The 18254-nt window shown below is 55.1% G+C and overlaps 8 protein-coding genes across 8 annotated transcripts; 4 read left to right on the plus strand and 4 right to left on the minus strand.

Annotated features, from left to right (window-relative positions):
- Positions 1-110: 110 nt before the first annotated feature.
- On the minus strand, positions 111-2951 carry GNI_116370 (ATP-dependent helicase; the record flags this gene model as incomplete). The annotated part of the gene is made up of 1 exon (XM_011133422.1): positions 111-2951. The coding sequence occupies one exon, from the start codon at positions 2949-2951 to the stop codon at positions 111-113; it is 2841 nt and encodes a 946-aa protein (XP_011131724.1).
- Positions 2952-2958: 7 nt separating this feature from the next.
- GNI_116380 (hypothetical protein) lies at positions 2959-4542 on the plus strand (the record flags this gene model as incomplete). Its single annotated transcript, XM_011133423.1, has 3 exons — positions 2959-3521; positions 3614-4217; positions 4276-4542. The coding sequence occupies 3 exons, from the start codon at positions 2959-2961 to the stop codon at positions 4540-4542; spliced, it is 1434 nt and encodes a 477-aa protein (XP_011131725.1).
- A 223-nt stretch (positions 4543-4765) lies between these two features.
- On the plus strand, positions 4766-5365 carry GNI_116390 (peroxiredoxin; the record flags this gene model as incomplete). Its single annotated transcript, XM_011133424.1, has 1 exon — positions 4766-5365. One exon carries the CDS (start codon positions 4766-4768, stop codon positions 5363-5365), a length of 600 nt encoding a protein of 199 aa, XP_011131726.1.
- Positions 5366-6547: 1182 nt separating this feature from the next.
- GNI_116400 (hypothetical protein) lies at positions 6548-7132 on the plus strand (the record flags this gene model as incomplete). Its single annotated transcript, XM_011133425.1, has 1 exon — positions 6548-7132. One exon carries the CDS (start codon positions 6548-6550, stop codon positions 7130-7132), a length of 585 nt encoding a protein of 194 aa, XP_011131727.1.
- A 489-nt stretch (positions 7133-7621) lies between these two features.
- Positions 7622-8074, minus strand: GNI_116410 (40S ribosomal protein S14; the record flags this gene model as incomplete). Its single annotated transcript, XM_011133426.1, has 1 exon — positions 7622-8074. The coding sequence occupies one exon, from the start codon at positions 8072-8074 to the stop codon at positions 7622-7624; it is 453 nt and encodes a 150-aa protein (XP_011131728.1).
- A 416-nt stretch (positions 8075-8490) lies between these two features.
- On the plus strand, positions 8491-10913 carry GNI_116420 (putative long-chain-fatty-acid-CoA ligase; the record flags this gene model as incomplete). The annotated part of the gene is made up of 2 exons (XM_011133427.1): positions 8491-8636; positions 8828-10913. 2 exons carry the CDS (start codon positions 8491-8493, stop codon positions 10911-10913), a joined length of 2232 nt encoding a protein of 743 aa, XP_011131729.1.
- A 117-nt stretch (positions 10914-11030) lies between these two features.
- On the minus strand, positions 11031-12725 carry GNI_116430 (hypothetical protein; the record flags this gene model as incomplete). Its single annotated transcript, XM_011133428.1, has 2 exons — positions 11031-12589; positions 12677-12725. The coding sequence occupies 2 exons, from the start codon at positions 12723-12725 to the stop codon at positions 11031-11033; spliced, it is 1608 nt and encodes a 535-aa protein (XP_011131730.1).
- A 1283-nt stretch (positions 12726-14008) lies between these two features.
- Positions 14009-16456, minus strand: GNI_116440 (MCM2/3/5 family protein; the record flags this gene model as incomplete). The annotated part of the gene is made up of 1 exon (XM_011133429.1): positions 14009-16456. The coding sequence occupies one exon, from the start codon at positions 16454-16456 to the stop codon at positions 14009-14011; it is 2448 nt and encodes an 815-aa protein (XP_011131731.1).
- Positions 16457-18254: the final 1798 nt, after the last annotated feature.

Raw genomic sequence — 18254 nt, forward strand, 5'->3', positions numbered from 1 at the left:
TAACGACCATTTTGTCAAAGCATGTCGGTTATTACTTTACACCTATTTGCGGTATGTGTCGGTTATGACCGCTTTATCGATTACCGCTTTATCGGTGGCCGGTGTACAAGCTACCGCTCTGCTTTGTTGGTCTTTTGTTGTTGTCTTCTAAGTGCAAGTCGTTCCTGGGCAGCTTGTACTTTCTTGTCGCGTTGTTGAGTTGCGCTTTCCTGAGCTTTGCGTTCTTCTTCGCCTTGTTTGATTTCTGGTTGATGAGGTTTGGAGGGACGGAGTAGTGTTTCGATTTTGACGTCTCGTTCATCGCGCCAGGAGTCTTGATCGTTGTGTGTGCGTTCGAGTCCAGAAAGACAGTCGAGGAGTGAGACGTCACGAAGACGTGCAAGAAGATCGCGAATCCACTCATAATGAACAGCACTAGCACAACGAACCAAAGCATTGCCCTGTGTCGACGTCGATGATACACAGCTGGCTATGATCCATTCCGGCGCATCTACTCTCACTGGTGGTCGATCACCACCCGGGGAGAACACGAAGACACCTAACACCGACTCACTCGCTGGCCGCAGTAACAACCCTTCCCGTGCAGATGCCCACCCACGCACAGAACCAGAACCACTGCTCCGTACCAACTTTGCGGCTGACAAAAACATTCCCGCGCATAACGACAGCAATACGCGCTCGCGCTTCTTCAATCGATGCACACCCTCCATCAACAATCCACCAGAGTGTGAAACATCAGAGTGTCTTTCTCTACGAGAATCCTGTGCGAAATGATCACCTGTGCTGTCACCATTTGCAGCCGGAATGGTAACTCTCTCACACACCGGATGGGCTGCTCTCACACTAACCGGATGGGCTTCATGGTGAGATGTTCCACCATGAAGCATGATTTGCTCCACGTCGATCATAGCTTCCAGCAACTGCAAGTGTATACGTGCCGCGGCCGCCATGGTCCTGCTCGACACGCAGTGATTGGCGCACCAGTCACTGGCATCCTTCCCGCTGGCGTGCAATGAGTACTCCGTGAAGATACGCAAGTATGTCAGGTGGTCACCGCCGTCGTCTCGCAACGACCTCATCGTCCGTGCGAGAATCGTGTATGGAGTGTCCTCCGACACAGACACGTCAGACATGGACGATGCAGACTCCTCACCTTCCGACTCCGGTTCGTGTTCCGATCCGGACCGGTCGTGTTCCGATCCGGACCGGTCGTGTGACTCGTATGTGTGTGTCGATCGTTCTGTCGTGTGCGATCGTCCTGTCGTGTGCGATCGTCTTAGGTGAGTCCGTTTTACGTTCGTTGCCGGTGGGATTATGACTTGACCGGCGGAGAGCATCGCAACGACGGCTGCGACTTCGGGGACGACGTCATAGGTCAATGCGGCAATTAGTGTCCTCGCAAGGGTGGGTTCGAGTGGCAGCTGCATTAATGCACGGCCGAGGGTCGTGACACGTAGACCAGGCGCAAGTGCGCCGAGAAGAACGAGGTCACGAAGACCGAGGGCAAGTTGCCGTCGGTCGGGAGCGTCCAAGAACTCGAACTGCAGAATGTTACGAACACCCACAGCTAGTAGGAACAGCACGGCCGCACTTGGATCAGCACGCAATATCTCGGGCAACGGTTCTGGGGCCATTTGTCCATATTGTTCTTCACTATATAAACGCCAGCAATGTCCAGCGCGTGTACGTCCGGCACGGCCAGCACGCTGTGTCGCCTGTGCGCGAGAGATTGGCACTCTATCTAAATTTACCACACCTGTGCCTGGTTCGAATCTTGTCTGTTTCACTGTGCCCGAATCTATGACGTGTCCCACACCGTCGATGGTCAGCGAAGTCTCCGCAATGTTGGTTGCAAACACTATCTTCCGACAATTTCCAGGCACTTCCACAAACACATTCGCTTGCTGACGCGCATCCAAAGTACCGTACAATGGAATCACCGCCGCTGAACCTATCTCCGACCCTCCATCACCACCAGCGTCGGCCATATTCTCCAACATTGCACGCGTCTCTGCTACTGCACGATCACACTCATTCGCCCCCGAAAGGAAACACAAAATGTGCCCCGTACTCACCGCCGTGCCCGCGTGAATACGACAAGCCAACGCAACAGACGCCGACACCGCAGCCCCCGGACTCAACCAGTCCACCCCCTCATGTCCTAATCGACGTCGCTTCCGTCCACCTTTCTCATCCAAACCTCTCTCGCCCTTCCGACTTTCTATCAGATCATCCCTCCCGTCGCCGGTATCCGGGTCCGGGTGGACCACATTGATGGGCACGTGTCTTATGGTCACAGGGTAGGAACGGCCGGCGACATGAATCACTGGCGGGTTGTCGAAGAACTGTGTGATTTTATCCACGTTCAAAGTAGCCGAGGTGACGACAAATCGGACGGGCACGTCTTGTGCACGACGGCGCCCGAATTTGCGAGTCAGTAGTCGCTTTGCGAGTGCTGTGAGCAGATCCATATTGAGTGAACGCTCGTGCGCCTCGTCCAATACAACCACGTCGTAGGCCTCAAAACCGCGGCGTCCGTCAAGACATTCCCGCAACAGCACACCATCTGTGCAGTACTTGATGTAGGTCGCTTCCGAGATTAGCCGGTCCCAGCGCACGGCGTAGCCGACGTCTGTGCCGAGAGCACACCCACGTTCCTCCGCTACACGCTTCGCCACGGAAATCGCCGCCACACGGTGCGGCTGTACACACACTACCCGCAACCGGTCTGGCCTGCGGATGTCGGGGGGCTCGCCGGGACTCGAGCCCGGGCCGGGACGGTCCCGAGTGAGTGCGCGTTTCCAAGCACACAGTTCGGGCGCGTCGGCTACGATTTGGGGAAGTTGAGTTGTTTTGCCGCTGCCTGTTTCGCCGACGAGTACGACGAGTGGGTGCTGGAGCAGGGCCTCAATGACTTGCGCGGTGTGATGTCGGATCGGGAGCTTTTCCATTAAAAATATGACTGAGCCCGCTGCAGATATAAAGTGGGCGGACCTCTCGGAGGAGGAGGAGGATGAGGCGCCTAAGCGGCGGCCTCTCATCCACCGCCAACGAATTGAGCAACAAGAACGAAGCGAAGCCGCCGCCGCCGCCGCGCGAACACAGCAGTTTAATCGAAACGCCCGTGGCCACTACTACGACCACCGAGACCGCGGCGGCGGTGGGACCCGCCTCCACGACCGAGCCCACGACCGGGACCGAGCCCACGACCGAGCCCACGACCGGGACCGAGTCCACGAGCGTTTGTACAATGACCGCGGCGTTCGTGACCGCGACCGGGATCGCCGCAACGGGCCCCCGCAGACCGCCCGTGGGGGACTGGCCCGTCCGCACACGCGCGGCACACTCCACGAGAACAAGCCCAGCGACATCTTGCGGCCGAAACCCGGCTCTTCAATGCAATCGAGCAGACGCACCTCGCAGCCGCAAACCTCGCCCGCGATCAGCAAGCCTGCCGCCACATCGCCCGCCGAGAAGAAACCAGCCCCCAAACTCCAACTCGGCATCATCAACTCCATCACGTAGACGCCCCACCATGCTCACACACGCTCCGTTGCACACACACGCTCCGTTGCACACACACCCTCCGTTGCACACACACCCTCCGTTGCAGCGCCACTGCGGACGAAGGCGTCGCCAGAAATCCGTCGATTTTCGGCGAGGGCAAGGCCCGCGAGGACGTGCTCAAGGAGACGAATCTCTCCGAGCCGAGCGTCGATAAGTCGCCTGCGGCCAAATACAAGATCTCGAACAGAGGTTCGGAACGCAATGTAAATAGCAAGGCACACGAGCCGACGGCGCTTCCGCGACCCGCCAACTCCACGACTGGCAGCCAGTCGTCTGGCGCCACGGCCGGCGCTGTGACCGGGACTGCCGCCACCGGGACGAATCGTCCGGTGGCAGGCCGTGGGTTCGAATCGCGCGGAGGTCGCGAGGGCAAAACCACGGACCGTGGGCCAGGCCGGCGGGAAACCGGACGCGTAGTCGGGTCGCGGCCGTCAGGGGCGGAACCACCGGCGGAGCCCTTCGTTCCCAGCCCGCCCGGCGAGCCCGGCTTCGTCACCTATGCACCACCTGTCGATCGATTCCAATTCCCCAACCCCGTCTGCCTCCTCCCGCCAACCGGCGCTGTTCCCGACGGCGGCCGCTTCCGAGACGCCATGGGTCGCCCTAACGAAGCTTTCGTCCCACCCTACATGGACTCTGATCCCAGCTTCGTCCGCTACTATCCAAGTAACTTACACACACACTTTGACACGGATTGCACACTTACAGACGTGTACGTATTCCACCCGACTTTTATGGTTGCTTTGCAGTGCGACACCCGACGGGCCCATTGATGTACGCGCCGACGGCAGATCCGTACATGTACGCCGCGCCACCGCCGACTGGCGAGCCGCCAGTCCTGGGTTCGATTCCGAGAAATGTCGTAACGATGCCCACGAAGCCAACGGTATTGAGCCGGTGTCCGCCACCGCCGCCACCGCCCGGAGCGAGTCCGACGGCACCGAGTCCGACGCCGGCCGCGCCGCCGCAGGATAAAAAGCTTACCTGGGCGGCCATCGCCTCGAGCAAGGCTCCGTAGCATTTTTCCCCGCAGCCCCGGCAGATCGAGTGGAGGGTTGGGAGGTTTGGGCGGGAGAGTGGATTCGGGCCGGGGACTGGACGGTGTAGAGAGACAGAACATTTCGCACACAGCAAGTTCTTCTGCTTAGTCCAGCGCATCTTTGTCAGTACATCTTTGTCCCGGTAAATATTTAAGAAAATGGGTGCGCGTGTCGGTGAAGCAGCTCCAGCCTTCAAGACGACGGCAGTATTGGCAGATAACACGTTTGCGGAGGTGAGTCTGTCCCAGTTCAAGGGTAAGTACTTGTTGTTATTCTTCTACCCGCTGGACTTTACATTTGTATGTCCCTCTGAGATTTTGGCGTTCAACAGCGCAGTGGCCGAGTTCAAGAACCGCGGTGTGGAGTTGGTGGGTTGCTCGATCGACTCTCACTTCACTCACAAGGCCTGGAAGGACACGCCGGTTGAGAAGGGCGGCATCGGACAGGTGCAGTTCCCAATCCTCTCGGACGTGACGCACGAGATCGTCAAAGCCTACGGCGTTGAGGCTGCCGGTGGCATGGCCTACCGTGGGCTGTTCCTCATTGATGCTGAGGGAATTGTGCGCCACATGCTCGTCAATGACTTGCCCCTTGGCCGCTCCGTTGAAGAGGCACTCCGCGTTGTAGACGCACTCCAATTCACCGAAAAGTACGGAGAGGTATGCCCCGCCAACTGGAAGAAAGGCATGAAGGCCATGAAGCCAACTGCCGACGGCGTCGCCGAGTACCTCAAGGAACAGTATGCGGGACGCAATTAATTTTTATGACCATAACCCGTGAGACGAATAGGCAGCACGCCTGCGGTAAACACGTCAATGTTAAGAGGGTGAAAAACAACCTCATCTCCACTCAACAAAGGTACGCCGTGCGGACAGAGAAGCACGGGTCAGGTGCGGAGAAGCTCAGGAGGGTACGCGGTGTTTCGGGGTACGTGGAGTTTCGGGGCACACGCACTTGCCGTCCTTCAGAGATCCAAACTATAAAACGGGTCCGGGCCAGGTCGCCGGTTCGAGTCCAGGTTCCGCTCCGGACAGTCGCAAGGGCAGGTCCCGCCGCGGGGGGCGCAGGGTGGCCGGCGTGGGCACGGCCGAGGCAAGCCCGGAGCCGAAGGTCGTGGGCGCGAATCCCTCGGCCGCGGGGGCGGGAACAAACAATAGTCCGGGGATGAACCAGGAGGAGTCGAAGCAGCGGCGCGAAGAGTTGCGACGTCGACTGGTGCGACAGCGGCGGCGCGCAGACCACGAGAGCAGCGCGTCCGAGGCGGAGAGTTCGTCAGACGACGAACTGCAGGGTCCGCCTATTTTAACGCGTAGCGCCAAACAGATTAGGGCGGCAGAAAAACACTGATGTCAATTCGCAGTTCCATCCCAGTCTGTAAGTGACACGCCCGCGCTGTGCTGGGGGGTGTCTTTCGTGACGCGCATTTCTTGTGTGCATTTCGTGAGAGGTGGGTGTCGGTGCTTGACTGCACACGCGTGTGCAGATGCCTTTTGTCTTTAGCGTCGCACCCGCCATTGGGTAAGGCTGTTCCACTGGCTTCGTTCCACAGCAGCAGCACGGGCCAAGGTTCTCCGTACCGGTTGGCCGCGGGTTCGATTCCGTCGAGGAACACGGGCCCATCCTCGACGGCGCCGTCAGGCGTGACTTCGGACTTGTCGGGGCTGGGCGTGGCGTACGAGGGTTTTGAAGGCAGACGGAGCGCCACGCAGTCCTCCAGTCGCATCACGGACCGGCTGACCGATCGGTTGAGCAACCACACGTTCCGCAACACGCCCGGATGCCGCGGCAGTCTTGGCCCGAGTGGCAGTCACAGTGCTGCGCCCAGCCGCAGTGATGCGGGCCACAGTGAGACATTACGAAGTTACTCTCCTCCGGGAACGGAAGGTGGTTATTACCCTGGAGACTCGCGTCCCCTGAGTCGCAGTGACATGGGAGGAAGTATGGGCGGAGCTACTCTGCCGCCGGTCCTAGGACCAGTGCTTGGACCAGTGCTAAGACCGGTACTAGGACCAGTACTAGGACCAGCAATGGGGGCTACAGGATCGGGGGCTACAGGATCGGGGGCCGTAATGGGGTCCGGTGGGAATGCAGGGCTGGTTTTTGAGGACCCGTCGCCCGTACCTCGCCCGGCGCCGTCACTTAGCGCGTCGAGCAAACCGCCATCTGAATTTAGCGGCCGCGGCGTTAGCGAGCGTTATCGGTCGCCATCAGTTGGGCCGAGTGTCCTACATGTACGCTACCAGGTCGGCTCGGGTGGCACACTCTCCGGTCCGTCCGAACTGCGCGATCGCAACAATCATCGAGACCCCAATCGCCAAGCCCCACACGGAATACAACCCGTAGGTGCTGCGGCGGATATCGGACTCGGTGCTGTCGACAATGTGCGAGCAACCACACGTGTTTTCGATCCGCCTCCGGAAGAACGCAAGACCAAGGTTAAATATTCATGGCAAGAATGTGTTAAACTCGACTACTGGAAACAAGTCGTTTGCTGCAATGGTCCAGCTGCCAACTCGTCCGACTGACGAGGGCTGCCTGGGGTGGGCGACCTTCTTGTCAAGACCCAGCGACGCAACAGATGTAAAGGGAGGTACTGCTACGAGAGGTACTGCTGCGAGATGCACTGCTACGAGCTGCACTACCGTGGATTAATTATCTAATGGTGGTGGAAGTCCAATGCCAACAACCGACTAAGCAGCTCGTTCAAAAAGACGTACTCCAGTGAGGCATGCTCCGACAAGGCTTGCTCAGAGACTCATAATGAAGGGCAGACATCGCTCCAATATGCACGGGCAATAATGGCTGCAGGAAGGCGGTCTCTAGGAGACTTCTTAATATCTGGAGACCTCTCCTTATCTGGACTTTTTCATACCTGAAAATAGCTCCCGGCAACATGAGGCATGTGAAATGAGTCACGCTCGTGGCTCCGGTATACAACCAACCGGTCGTGGGTACAACCAACCGGTCGTGGGTTCAAAGTCAGTGGATGACAGACGGTTGGGCATATGAAAAAGTTAAAGCCTGCGTCCGCGACGGCCGGCCTTTCTGCGAGTGGAGTCAGATGGGATGGGGGTGACATCTTCTATGCGGCCGATCTTGAGGCCGTTACGAGCGAGTGCTCGAAGGGCAGCCTGAGCGCCAGGACCGGGAGCGCGTTGACGGACACCACCAGTAGCACGGAGTTTGATGTGCACGGCAGTGATGCCGAGCTCCTTGCAACGTACCGCCACATCCTGGGCCGCAAGCATGGCTGCGTACGGAGAAGATTCGTCACGATCCGCCTTCACCTTCATACCACCAGTAACACGGCAGTAAGTCTCCTTGCCCGACAAGTCAGTCACGTGGATGAACGTGTCGTTGAAACCGGCGTACACATGTGCCACGCCAATCACGTTCAGCCCGTCCGCAGGCACCGGCTGTACATAACCACTCTGCTGGGGTTGACGCACTATCTTCTTAGGAGCCATCTGCAACAACGATATACACCAGAGCATCCACGTCCAGACATCCGGAAGGGCAACCCACCCACGTGGGGAAAGACACCCGCGTGGGGAAAGACACCCGCGTGCGGAAGGGGCTTGCCCTGCCCTGAGGGTGCCGGAAGTATCTGGCCCTGTACGGGAACCATGTGGCTTGCACGGGGAGGGTTGGGGCGTCAGTTGTGTTGCATACCTTGTGACTTGAGGATAGGTCGGGCGAAGAAAGCGCCGGGTTTTTTTGAGGTAGACAAAACGTGGGATGTTTGTTGAGTGCTCTTTAGTCTTCCTGACTGCACGCTGACTTCGTGGAGCTTAGCTCGACACCCCGTGGGACGGACGTTGCGCCCTGCGCGGTTTCATATCAACCACTTCCGTACCGACGAAAAATATCGAAATAAATCTGCATGGGTCAGGCTCAGAGCTTTACTGACCAATTTGTCTACCACACCGAGGCGGGCAAGGCCACGGAAGGCTGCACGCCTGTGTTCCGAGCCGCGAGCCACCCCACTGAACTCGTGGAGACTTTTCTAGACAGAGAGGTGCACTCTTCGTAAGGGAATAAACACTCCTTGGCACCGTAGGCGTGTCGAGCACCCCATCAAGGTTGTCGGTGACCCCGCGCAGGTGTCCGCGCAGGTGTCCTGCCAATTTGGAGGTCGTTAAGAGCAGGCAACGTGTACCGTGGGGTCGCCCGCTGGGTCGCAGGGTTGGTTAGAGAAGACTTGTGTTTCGTGATTGTAGGTGGGATTTGTTTGACAACACGGTGAAGAGATCGCCTAACCGGAAGTTTCTGGGCCGTCGTTTCCGTGATGAGAGGGGTCAATTGGGGCAGTACGAGTGGATGACGTATTCGGAGGCATGTCAAATCGCATTGGCATTCGGCACGGTGATGCGGGGTACTGCAGAGACTCCGGGTTTGGTACCATTGACGGAAGCTGAGGGGTTGAAGATGCGTATTTTGGGCATGTATGCGAAGAACTGTGTCGAGTGGTTTTTAGCGGAGCAGGGGGCGAATGCGTACGGCCTCACACTGTGTCCGCTATACGACACCTTGGGGGACGAGGCGATGGAGTTCATTTTGAAGCAGACGGAGATGTCAGTGTGTTTGGTGGCGTTTGAGAACCTGGAGTCGCTGGTTCGAGTTCTGGAAGGTGACAAACCGGGACAGGTGAAGCCGGGTATGAAGTTGCAACGCATCGTTTTGATCAACCCCTGTACACCTAGTAACCCTGCATACGTTATCAACTTGTACCGACAGCCGATAGAAAAGGCTAAGGAGTTAGGGTTGCGTGTAGATCTGTGGCACGAGATAGTGTCGCGGTGCTCGAGGCCTGGTCCCGTGTCACCAGGCGGACCGGAAGAGGTCAACACACTCTGCTACACCTCGGGGACCACAGGCATGCCGAAGGCCGTGATTTTGCCGCACAAAATGGTCGTGGCGGTAGTCGTGGGTGCCGCGCGAGGGCCGATATCGCCTGCGGGTTTCTTTGAGGTGAATGCTTCCGATAGTATTTGCTCCTATTTACCGCTCGCACACGTGTTTGAGCGGTGTGTTTGTAACATTGTTATTTCCAAGGGTGGTGGTCTGGCCGTGTACAGTGGTGATATGGCCAAGTTATTGGATGACGTCAAGGTACTACGGCCCACTGTGTTTGTGTCCGTTCCAAGACTGTTTAATCGCGTGAATGATAAGGTGGCCTTGTCGTTGCTGGAAAAGAATGTGCCGGTTCAAATGATGTTCAGCGTGGGACTCAATTCAAAAGTAAACCGGCGCCGGAGTGAGTCTAGTACACAGCACAAGATCTGGGACTCTGTTGTCTTCGGAAAAATCCGCGATATGATGGGCGGTAGATTACGTGGAATGATAAGCGGAGGTGCACCGTTGGATCCCATAGTTAACGAACGTATGACAGCTTTCTTTGCCTGTCCTTTGATGCAGGGTTACGGGCTGAGTGAGACCTTTGGTCCGTGTTTTATGATGCATCCCGATGACCCTAGTGTCGGCTATATCGGTGGCGTCTGGCCGAGCGTGGAATTCAAACTTTCGTCTGTACCAGAGCTCAACTACTACGTCACCGAGGACCCGCCAGCGGGGGAGTTACTATTAAGAGGTCCTGGTGTAACTTCAGGGTATTTCAAGAACCCCGAAGAGACACAACTCTCATTTGATAATGATGGATGGTTTCATACGGGAGACATTGCTACTATGCATCCACGAACTCTGGCAGTCAAAATCATTGACAGGAAGAAGAACATCTTCAAGCTCTGTCAAGGCGAGTATATTGCCCCTGAAAAGATCGAAAGTGTTTATAATCAAGCTCTCTCCGTCGCACAAATTTTCGTCTACGGTGATTCGATGCAACAATTCCTCGTCGCAATCGTCTACCCTGATATCGAAGGCTGTAAAGCCTTCCCCAAATACACCGGCAAAAAAAACATCTCTGAAGATCTATACAGCCTATGCAAAGACCCTCAATTCAAAGAATTCATATTACAAGATCTAGAACAAATAGCCAAGAAACAGAATCTCAAAGGCTTCGAAAAAGTCAAGGACTTCGTACTCACTCCTGAACCCTTCACTATCGAGAATAACCTCCTCACACCTACCTCCAAAATCAAGAGAGTGGAATGCAAAAAAGTACATCAACACCTCACTCACTACTCACTCACTACTCACTCACTACTCACTCACTACTCACTCACTACATCAACTGTGCGACACATAGGATTACACCGCACTGTGTCATATTTCGTGTGTGTCATATTTCGTGATTCTTTCCAGATGTTCCAGAAGGACATTAATCGGATGTACGGTTTGTTTGACTAGATCATAATGGTGGATGTTTAGTGGAGCATGTTTAGAATTGCGACGAACTGCTAGCAGCGCCTGGTATTCATTGCCTCGTTGTCTGGCTGTGTGGACGATGGGCAGGTGGCCAGGGCGTTAAATGATTTTATGTAAAAACCCGTTAAGTAACATGAGCACTTGGTACAGGCCGAGGTAGGCATGTTTTATGAGGCGGAAAGGAACCTTGTTAAGCACCACCAGACAGTCACGTAAAGATTGGGGACGACCAAGTCCAAAGAACGCGTTCCATGACTCATCCAATAACGCCTCTGTGTAAGCCGCGGCAAACTCAGGACTACTGAGGTCCCCATCTTCCCAACGCATCGGTGTCTCGGTAATCAGCTCAAGATGTGATTGGGCCAACTCATCCTTAGTCATCAGCAACGGGAATTCCGAAGGATTCCACGCATCTAGCACGGCATCCTCCTCCATCAGGGACATAGCATCAGGGACCATGCTGGCATCCATACCTGCACTTTCATGCACGCCCATACCGTTCTTCTTACCGTCCGTTGTGGCAATTCGAATTTTACCGTCTCGAGCGAGTCTTGCCAAGTTGAGCTGGGCGACGGTCCTACCTCGATGTGCGCTGAAGCTAAGCAGTGTCTGTTTGAGAAGGTCATCATCAGAAAGTTGTGTGGCAAGCGACCACTCTGCTTCTTCGACACCGGCTCTGGCGAGTTCTCCTAAAATGTCTTGGTCAATATATTTTTTGAAGCCGGGTGTGTTGAAGGCATGTTTGTTTGCATGGTACCACAGGTAGTGGCGCACAGTCTGGGTCATTAGACTCCAACTCTCGGTGCATCCTATATCTCCAGTGATTTGTGCGACGACATGTGTGGTGGCTGGGTTCAATTTCTGCAGTTGCGGCGTCACGGCGAAAATTGAATTGGATAATATCGGTGCAGCCATGGTCAGGTCCAAGGCCAACGCATTGAAGCTGCCGTCGGGTGTCTTCACAAACTGCTGCCGTGCCTCCAATATCAAACCCGCTCTCAGGTCATCAGGGATCCCCGGGTCCGATGCAATGATCATCAAACTCAACCCCAAAGCGTCGTGCGCCTCACTCAATGGTAACTGCCCTATGGCCACACGTGCCGTAAACGCCGCCAGATCAGTGATCTCCTCCCGCGTCAAACCTCGGCCCCGTCTATCCGATGAGTCTTCCCATTGGTAGTCCACAGGCTCGTACTCGTCGGGATCGTTCAGAGCACCCATACGATTATACAACAGTTTGGTTAGACTATTAGCGAGAAAGCTTGTAGTCTCACCATGGCGGGACTTGTTTGTACGAAATTCCCCCACCATTTCTACCGCCCGACTCCAAGACTGCTCAAAACGGTCAGCACCGGTAAAGATTCGTTGGGCCGAAGGCAATACCAACCTCTCGTTATCTTTATTCTGTACACTGAGGGAGAACGCCGACAATACATGCGGACGCATGCCCACTGAGAGGTCGCGGTGTGCATTCGCCACATATGAACCTAAGTTGTTGTTCGAGATCTCGTTCGCCGTCGGCTGTGGAAAGTACACCGACGACGGATCCACAAACGTCTCGTGCGCAATCAAAGAACTAGCCGTCGAAATGTATGTCAAACCCGCCGCACACGTGTGTGCAAACCGCGATAAACGTCGAGCCATCACCATCAGGGCTTCTACAACAAGTATGTACCGCCATCACGGTCACCTACCGCCATCACCGTCACCTACCGTCGTGACGGTCACCTACCGTCGTGGCTTACTGGGGTCATTGGAGAATGCATTGGCATATTCAAGGGTCGCTTGCTGCATATTATTCATTGTAAAAAAAGTTGCTTCATATCGTACACCCGTATAGTGTCATAGGTGTACGTTTCTCAACCGTCCGTCTCTTGGCCCAGACCTCCAGTCTTGGTCTCTGTAGAGTACAGAGTATCCCCATTCAAGCATAAACTAAAGTACGAAGTGCGGTCTCCTGAATTGCGTGAAATGGGTTCAACCGTCCTCTGCTTGAGAGAGAACAAAGAGAAACATGCTCCGGCAGTACCGGGCATGCTCCGGCTCAAACCGATCACCATATACTCATTCCCGTAGGCAGCGTTGAGATTGCGGTTCCCAAAACTCGTCATCCTTGTACACTGATCTAATCGCCGCATATCGTAAATACATCTCGACACCGTATCCACACATGATACATCACCGTGTCAGGCGAGGTCTACGATGATGGCCCATACGTTCGTGGCACTTACCCTGATTTCATTCCCCGTAACGTTGATGATGAATTTCCCCAAACGCGCGGACAAGGTTCCGTTTCACGTAGTCATTGCCTAGGATCCCAGTCGCCCGTAAATCGATGATCTTGCAGCCTGACGCCGCCAGACGGATGCCTGTGCTATAGTCATAAATCCGTGTGTCGAATATGCTATCTATTCCGTCTAGCTGCGTGCGTGATCCATTTTCCTGATCTAACAGCGGGGTGTCAACTACGGAACGTGGCGGTGTTTCGTTGGATGGTTGCGCCGGCGCGAGGGTCGAACAAGGCTACGGCACCATCAGGCAGTGCGAGCAGCAGCCGGCGTTCATTCCAGTCGGCGCCGTGCACCTCCCAGGCACGCCGTGTGCCTGGCCACACACCCCGTGGCACACTGTGTGACGGCACACCACATGTCGACGAAACACCCCTCGACCACCGAGCTGGATAAACCCGACTGACTCACCCGCATAGTAGACCATGTTCACACCGACTGGCGTCACACCCAAACGAGACAGCGGCAACGGGATTTCTGCACAACGACGTTTCCCCCGCCCCTCGAACACTTCCACGCTAGTGCCATCCACCACGCACCCCACCTGCACCGCCAACAAGCTACCCCTGCAGCACAAACGGAATCCCGGCCGACGAAGCAACCTCATCAAAAATTTTCAGACCATGAACACTCTCTTCGAAACCAACCTGCGTGCACAAACCTGAATCCCTGTGCGGCATACCCCTGTGCGGCATACAACACACCCAGCCGGTGTAGATACAGTGAGGCAAACCCACAGCCAGGCAAACCCACAGCCACGACCACAACCCCCCCTCCCGGCGGTGTGTCTTACATGACGCGGTTTTGTGACTGAAGTGCCTTAAGGCAGTCTTTGTAGACGTTCTTCTTGATGGCGGGGTGTTCTTTAGCGACGTGTTTGAAGGCGTGTTCGAGATCCCAGTCTTCTTCACCAGTAGTTTCACGGAGCGTTTCAAGAACGCGCCAAATCTGGTCGAGTTCGCGATCAAGGTCCACGGGACTGTTTTCAGGAGCGTGATTCTCATGGGTGTCAAGCTCTCGACGTCGTCGTCGACTACGAGTATTTTCTTCCCGATTTTCTTCTATTTGGAGTTCTTGTATTGTTTCGCTGAGTTGATCGAGATCCCGTTTCCGGGTTACGGTGCGTCTTGTCGTCCTGGGTTCCTCGGCAGTGTGAGTGGGTGTGGCAGTCGCTTCCACTGTTTCGGGTTCGTAACCGCATAGACTGTAGAGGACGAGGTGTTTGGCTTCGGCGACGTCATCAGTATCCACGACGGCTTTGAGTTTAAGTTTGGCATGAGCCGTACTGAGTCGGATAAGTGCCTCGAGGAGTCTCGGCGTTGGCAGTGCCTTAGCGTGGTTGGCTCTGGTAGCATTAGCATCATTCCATTCCTTCTTAACTCTTTCACGGATGTAACCGTAGAATTCTGCGATATCTTCTTCAGCCTCTTCACTCATTTCCGGTTGCACAGAGTAACGGCAGTAAGCCAGGTACTGCTTAAGGAAGGAAGGTTTGATCAACTTGGCAGCGCTCGCCGCTCTGACAGCTTCAGCGGATAGTTTCCCTTTGCCTCGACCGACACCATCTTCCAGCGCTGGTGCGTGTTGCCACACAATTTGCTTCTTGCCTCGCTGCTCTGCGGTCTTGGGTTGGAGAAGTGTGGGTGCCACGACATCTGCCCGGAGTGCTCGCAATCTGTGAGCGGCGTCATAGACAGATTCGTCTTTGTGGCCGGCTCGGAGTTGCGCCAAAACTTGTTTAGCGATTTGCCGGTCTTGTTTTGCTGAAGACGATTCTCTGATGAGGAAAATTAAATCGAAGCGACTTAGCAGACTGTCGGGGAAGTTGACCTGGTCAGCGAAGTCTAGCGTGTCGTCGAAATGTCCGTAAAGTGGATTGGCAGCTGCAAGCACACTCGTGCGAGCGTTCAGTACAGCGGAAATATTTGCTTTCATTACGCTCACTCGTTGTTGCTCCATCACTTCGTGTACCGCCACACGATCGTCCGGACCCATCTTGTCGAACTCGTCGATGCATACCATACCGCTATCCGCCAACACCATAGCGCCTGCTTCCAAGCGTTTATGTCCGGTCATCGGGTCCTTGACGACTGCGGCCGTGAGTCCGACAGCGCTGGAGCCACGGCCGGTGGTGCTGATTGCCAACGGCGCCAACTTCATGACGTAGCGCAGCATTTGGGACTTGCCGCAAGACGGATCTCCAATCAACAAGACGTGGATGTCACCACGTTGGCGCATACTTTCTAACTGTTTACCCACACCGCCGACCAGTTGCAGAGCCAGGCCCTTGCGCACACGTTCATGTCCACTTATCGACGGCGCAATGGAGGCCGCGACAAGATCGAGTGTGTTCTCACGTCGCGCGAGTTCACGGAACTGCTTCAACGTGCTTGGAGTCAACTCGCGGTTGACATAGTCTACATGCAGCGGCTCCACACTCACTGCTATCAATGTAATGCTGGTTGCGCCATTAATCAATGAACCGTTTTTATATGTGTTCGATTTGAGAACACCATATACACGCGCGCGATCACCTGGCTTCAATGCCTCCACCAAGTCATTCTCCATGACAATTTCTACTGCACGAGGCAACTGACCAATTGGCGTCACCTCTGGCATTTCCTGCAATGTCACAAATTGGCAGTCTTTAAACTGACTTAGGCCAAATTCCAACTCCGTTTCTCGACCATCCGGGTCCGTACGCATCGCATATGGCGCAATTCGTCCAGCCTTACTCATCGCCTCATATCGTGGTACAATCGCAAACGAATCAGCATACTCACGGAACACATGTCGACCCAAATCCGATACGTAATATGAACCTGTCTTCAATCTCAAATTAGGGATCGTAACACGCGTTACAATACCTTCCACAAGAATCAACTTGTTCGCTAACTGGCAGCTAATACCTCGAGGAGTAATACTATGACTACCGAGCCAACCACTCAAGCCAATCTTCAAATCTATGGTGCTAGTAGTGTTCTGCAAATCACCATGCTGTCGCGCAATGTCATTTATCGCTTGCTCTAATGGTGGCAAATAAACAAAAGGGTCATTGATCAATCGCGCCGTAAAATCCGGCGCGATTTGGTTCAGAAAGTTTACACTCAGAATGATCCGCCGCTCCTTCTTCTGTACTGCCGTCGTAATCTTCAGATACTCATCGTCATGCTGCATTATCTGAGACTGGATCACAGACTTGATCTGATTAAATGTCTCAAGATCATCCACCATCATATCTGCTGCACCCACCACTGCAGCAGCCACCCCCATACCATCCATTGTCCCATTATTGATCGGCAACATAGTCCTCAAGTCCAACAACCGGTCTTCAAACTAAGGCGGATGCTAACCAGCAATTAACTCGACAATAAACACTTCCTCAACACACGTGTTTATATACGGTCGAAAAGACAATGCACCAATAATATCAAAAAGACAAAAATCGACAACATAATTATCCCCACCCCCATACCTTCATCCCCACCCCCATACCTTCATCCCCATACCTTCATCCCCATGCCTTTAGCTGGCCCTTATAGCCACGCCTTGCATGTCATTGCCCGCCTTAAAAATTGTGAATGAATGTCGTAGCTAATATTCTGTTCTATCCGGCGCAGTTATGGCTATGGTGCCAGATAACGCTGGTGACTTTTCTTTATGAGCGCCTGAATCAAATCGGAGATAGGAGATCTGCGCGTTTTCTGGAAGAACCATTATTGGAGACGGATGAATGTTGCAGAGACTGCACAGGACGGTACAAACCATCCTGCACAGGACGGCACAAACCATCCTGCTTGAAGAACAGCTCGTCGCCTACGCGGTCATCTCTACGACGCTCCGACTGGAACGCATCCCGCACCTGTTGCAATTCTGGACAAGGTCCACACACACGTGTGTGCTACCACTCAGATGCTAACCATCCGTGTAGTCATGGCATGGACGGACGCCTGCCGTCGAGTCCGGGGTTACGTGTGACAGTATGTGACCGGGTGCAAATTTGTGACACGAGCACCACCACGATGCTGCTGGCGCATGACGAGGAGGAAGAAGACACTAGCTGCACCAACGGTGGCTGCACCAACGGTGGCTGGATCAAAGGCAAGTGGCCCCGACGAAAGTGGAGTCAGGTTTGGAGTTACCTCAACAGCTGCACAGCCACGTCGGCTTCTCGTCGCCCTTTGAACGCGCGCGCGCGATGTGAATTGTTCCTCCCGTCGTACGCGCTTTGTTTCGACCCACGCGCGCGACGTGCTCTCTGTGCGGCCCGTGCCTTTTGCAATCTCAGCCTCCTCCTCTACCTCCTGCTCCGACTCCAAGGTGCCACCAAGGCACGGCCTGGAACCTTGGTGGTTCTTACATTTGCCTCGCTCGTCCTCACCGCCACACACGTGTGCACTGTGCAAAAGAGACGGGCACTCCCTCAATTGGACACCCCCCAGGAGGTCGAAACCCTAGAGGTTCAAACCCCGCCTGTTACCCTCACCGCATTCGCTGACCCTGCTCCACAAACGAGATCTTAGCATTCGGAATCACCGACCTACAAACAAACATTTAATGTCTGGCACACACCATCCGAAACATACCCGCGAAGCCCTGACATTTCCCGCACGCCGACCCATCCCGCCCCGGTCCTCTGACCCGTGCAAACCAGCTGTGAACGGTTCCGTCCCGTCACGCCGGCCCTCCGTGGTTGTCAATTGTGTGTGTCAGGTGCCCGTGCTATGCGCGCCAATTCCCATGACCAGTGCCCTCCCCCCCCCCCCCCCCCCCAAACATTGAAAGAGTCTCCGCTTGGTGCTTGCACCCAGGGCAGGGCAGGGCAGGGCAGGGCAGGGCAGGAGAGGACAGGCTTGGCTTACCGCAGAATGTCCATTCCTATCCGTCCATTAACGTGTTCGATGCAGCCTCCTCCGCGCGTAATTCCAGGAACCATGGACGAAGAAGGCGGCGGCGGTGGAGGCGGTGGGTTCGACCTACACAACAGACACTTTGTGCGAGGAAAGAGTGTGAAAGAGTGTGAAGGGAATGTGGG

Source organism: Gregarina niphandrodes (assembly GCF_000223845.1).
Source record: "Gregarina niphandrodes unplaced genomic scaffold scaffold00027, whole genome shotgun sequence".
Lineage (NCBI taxonomy): Eukaryota > Apicomplexa > Conoidasida > Eugregarinorida > Gregarinidae > Gregarina > Gregarina niphandrodes.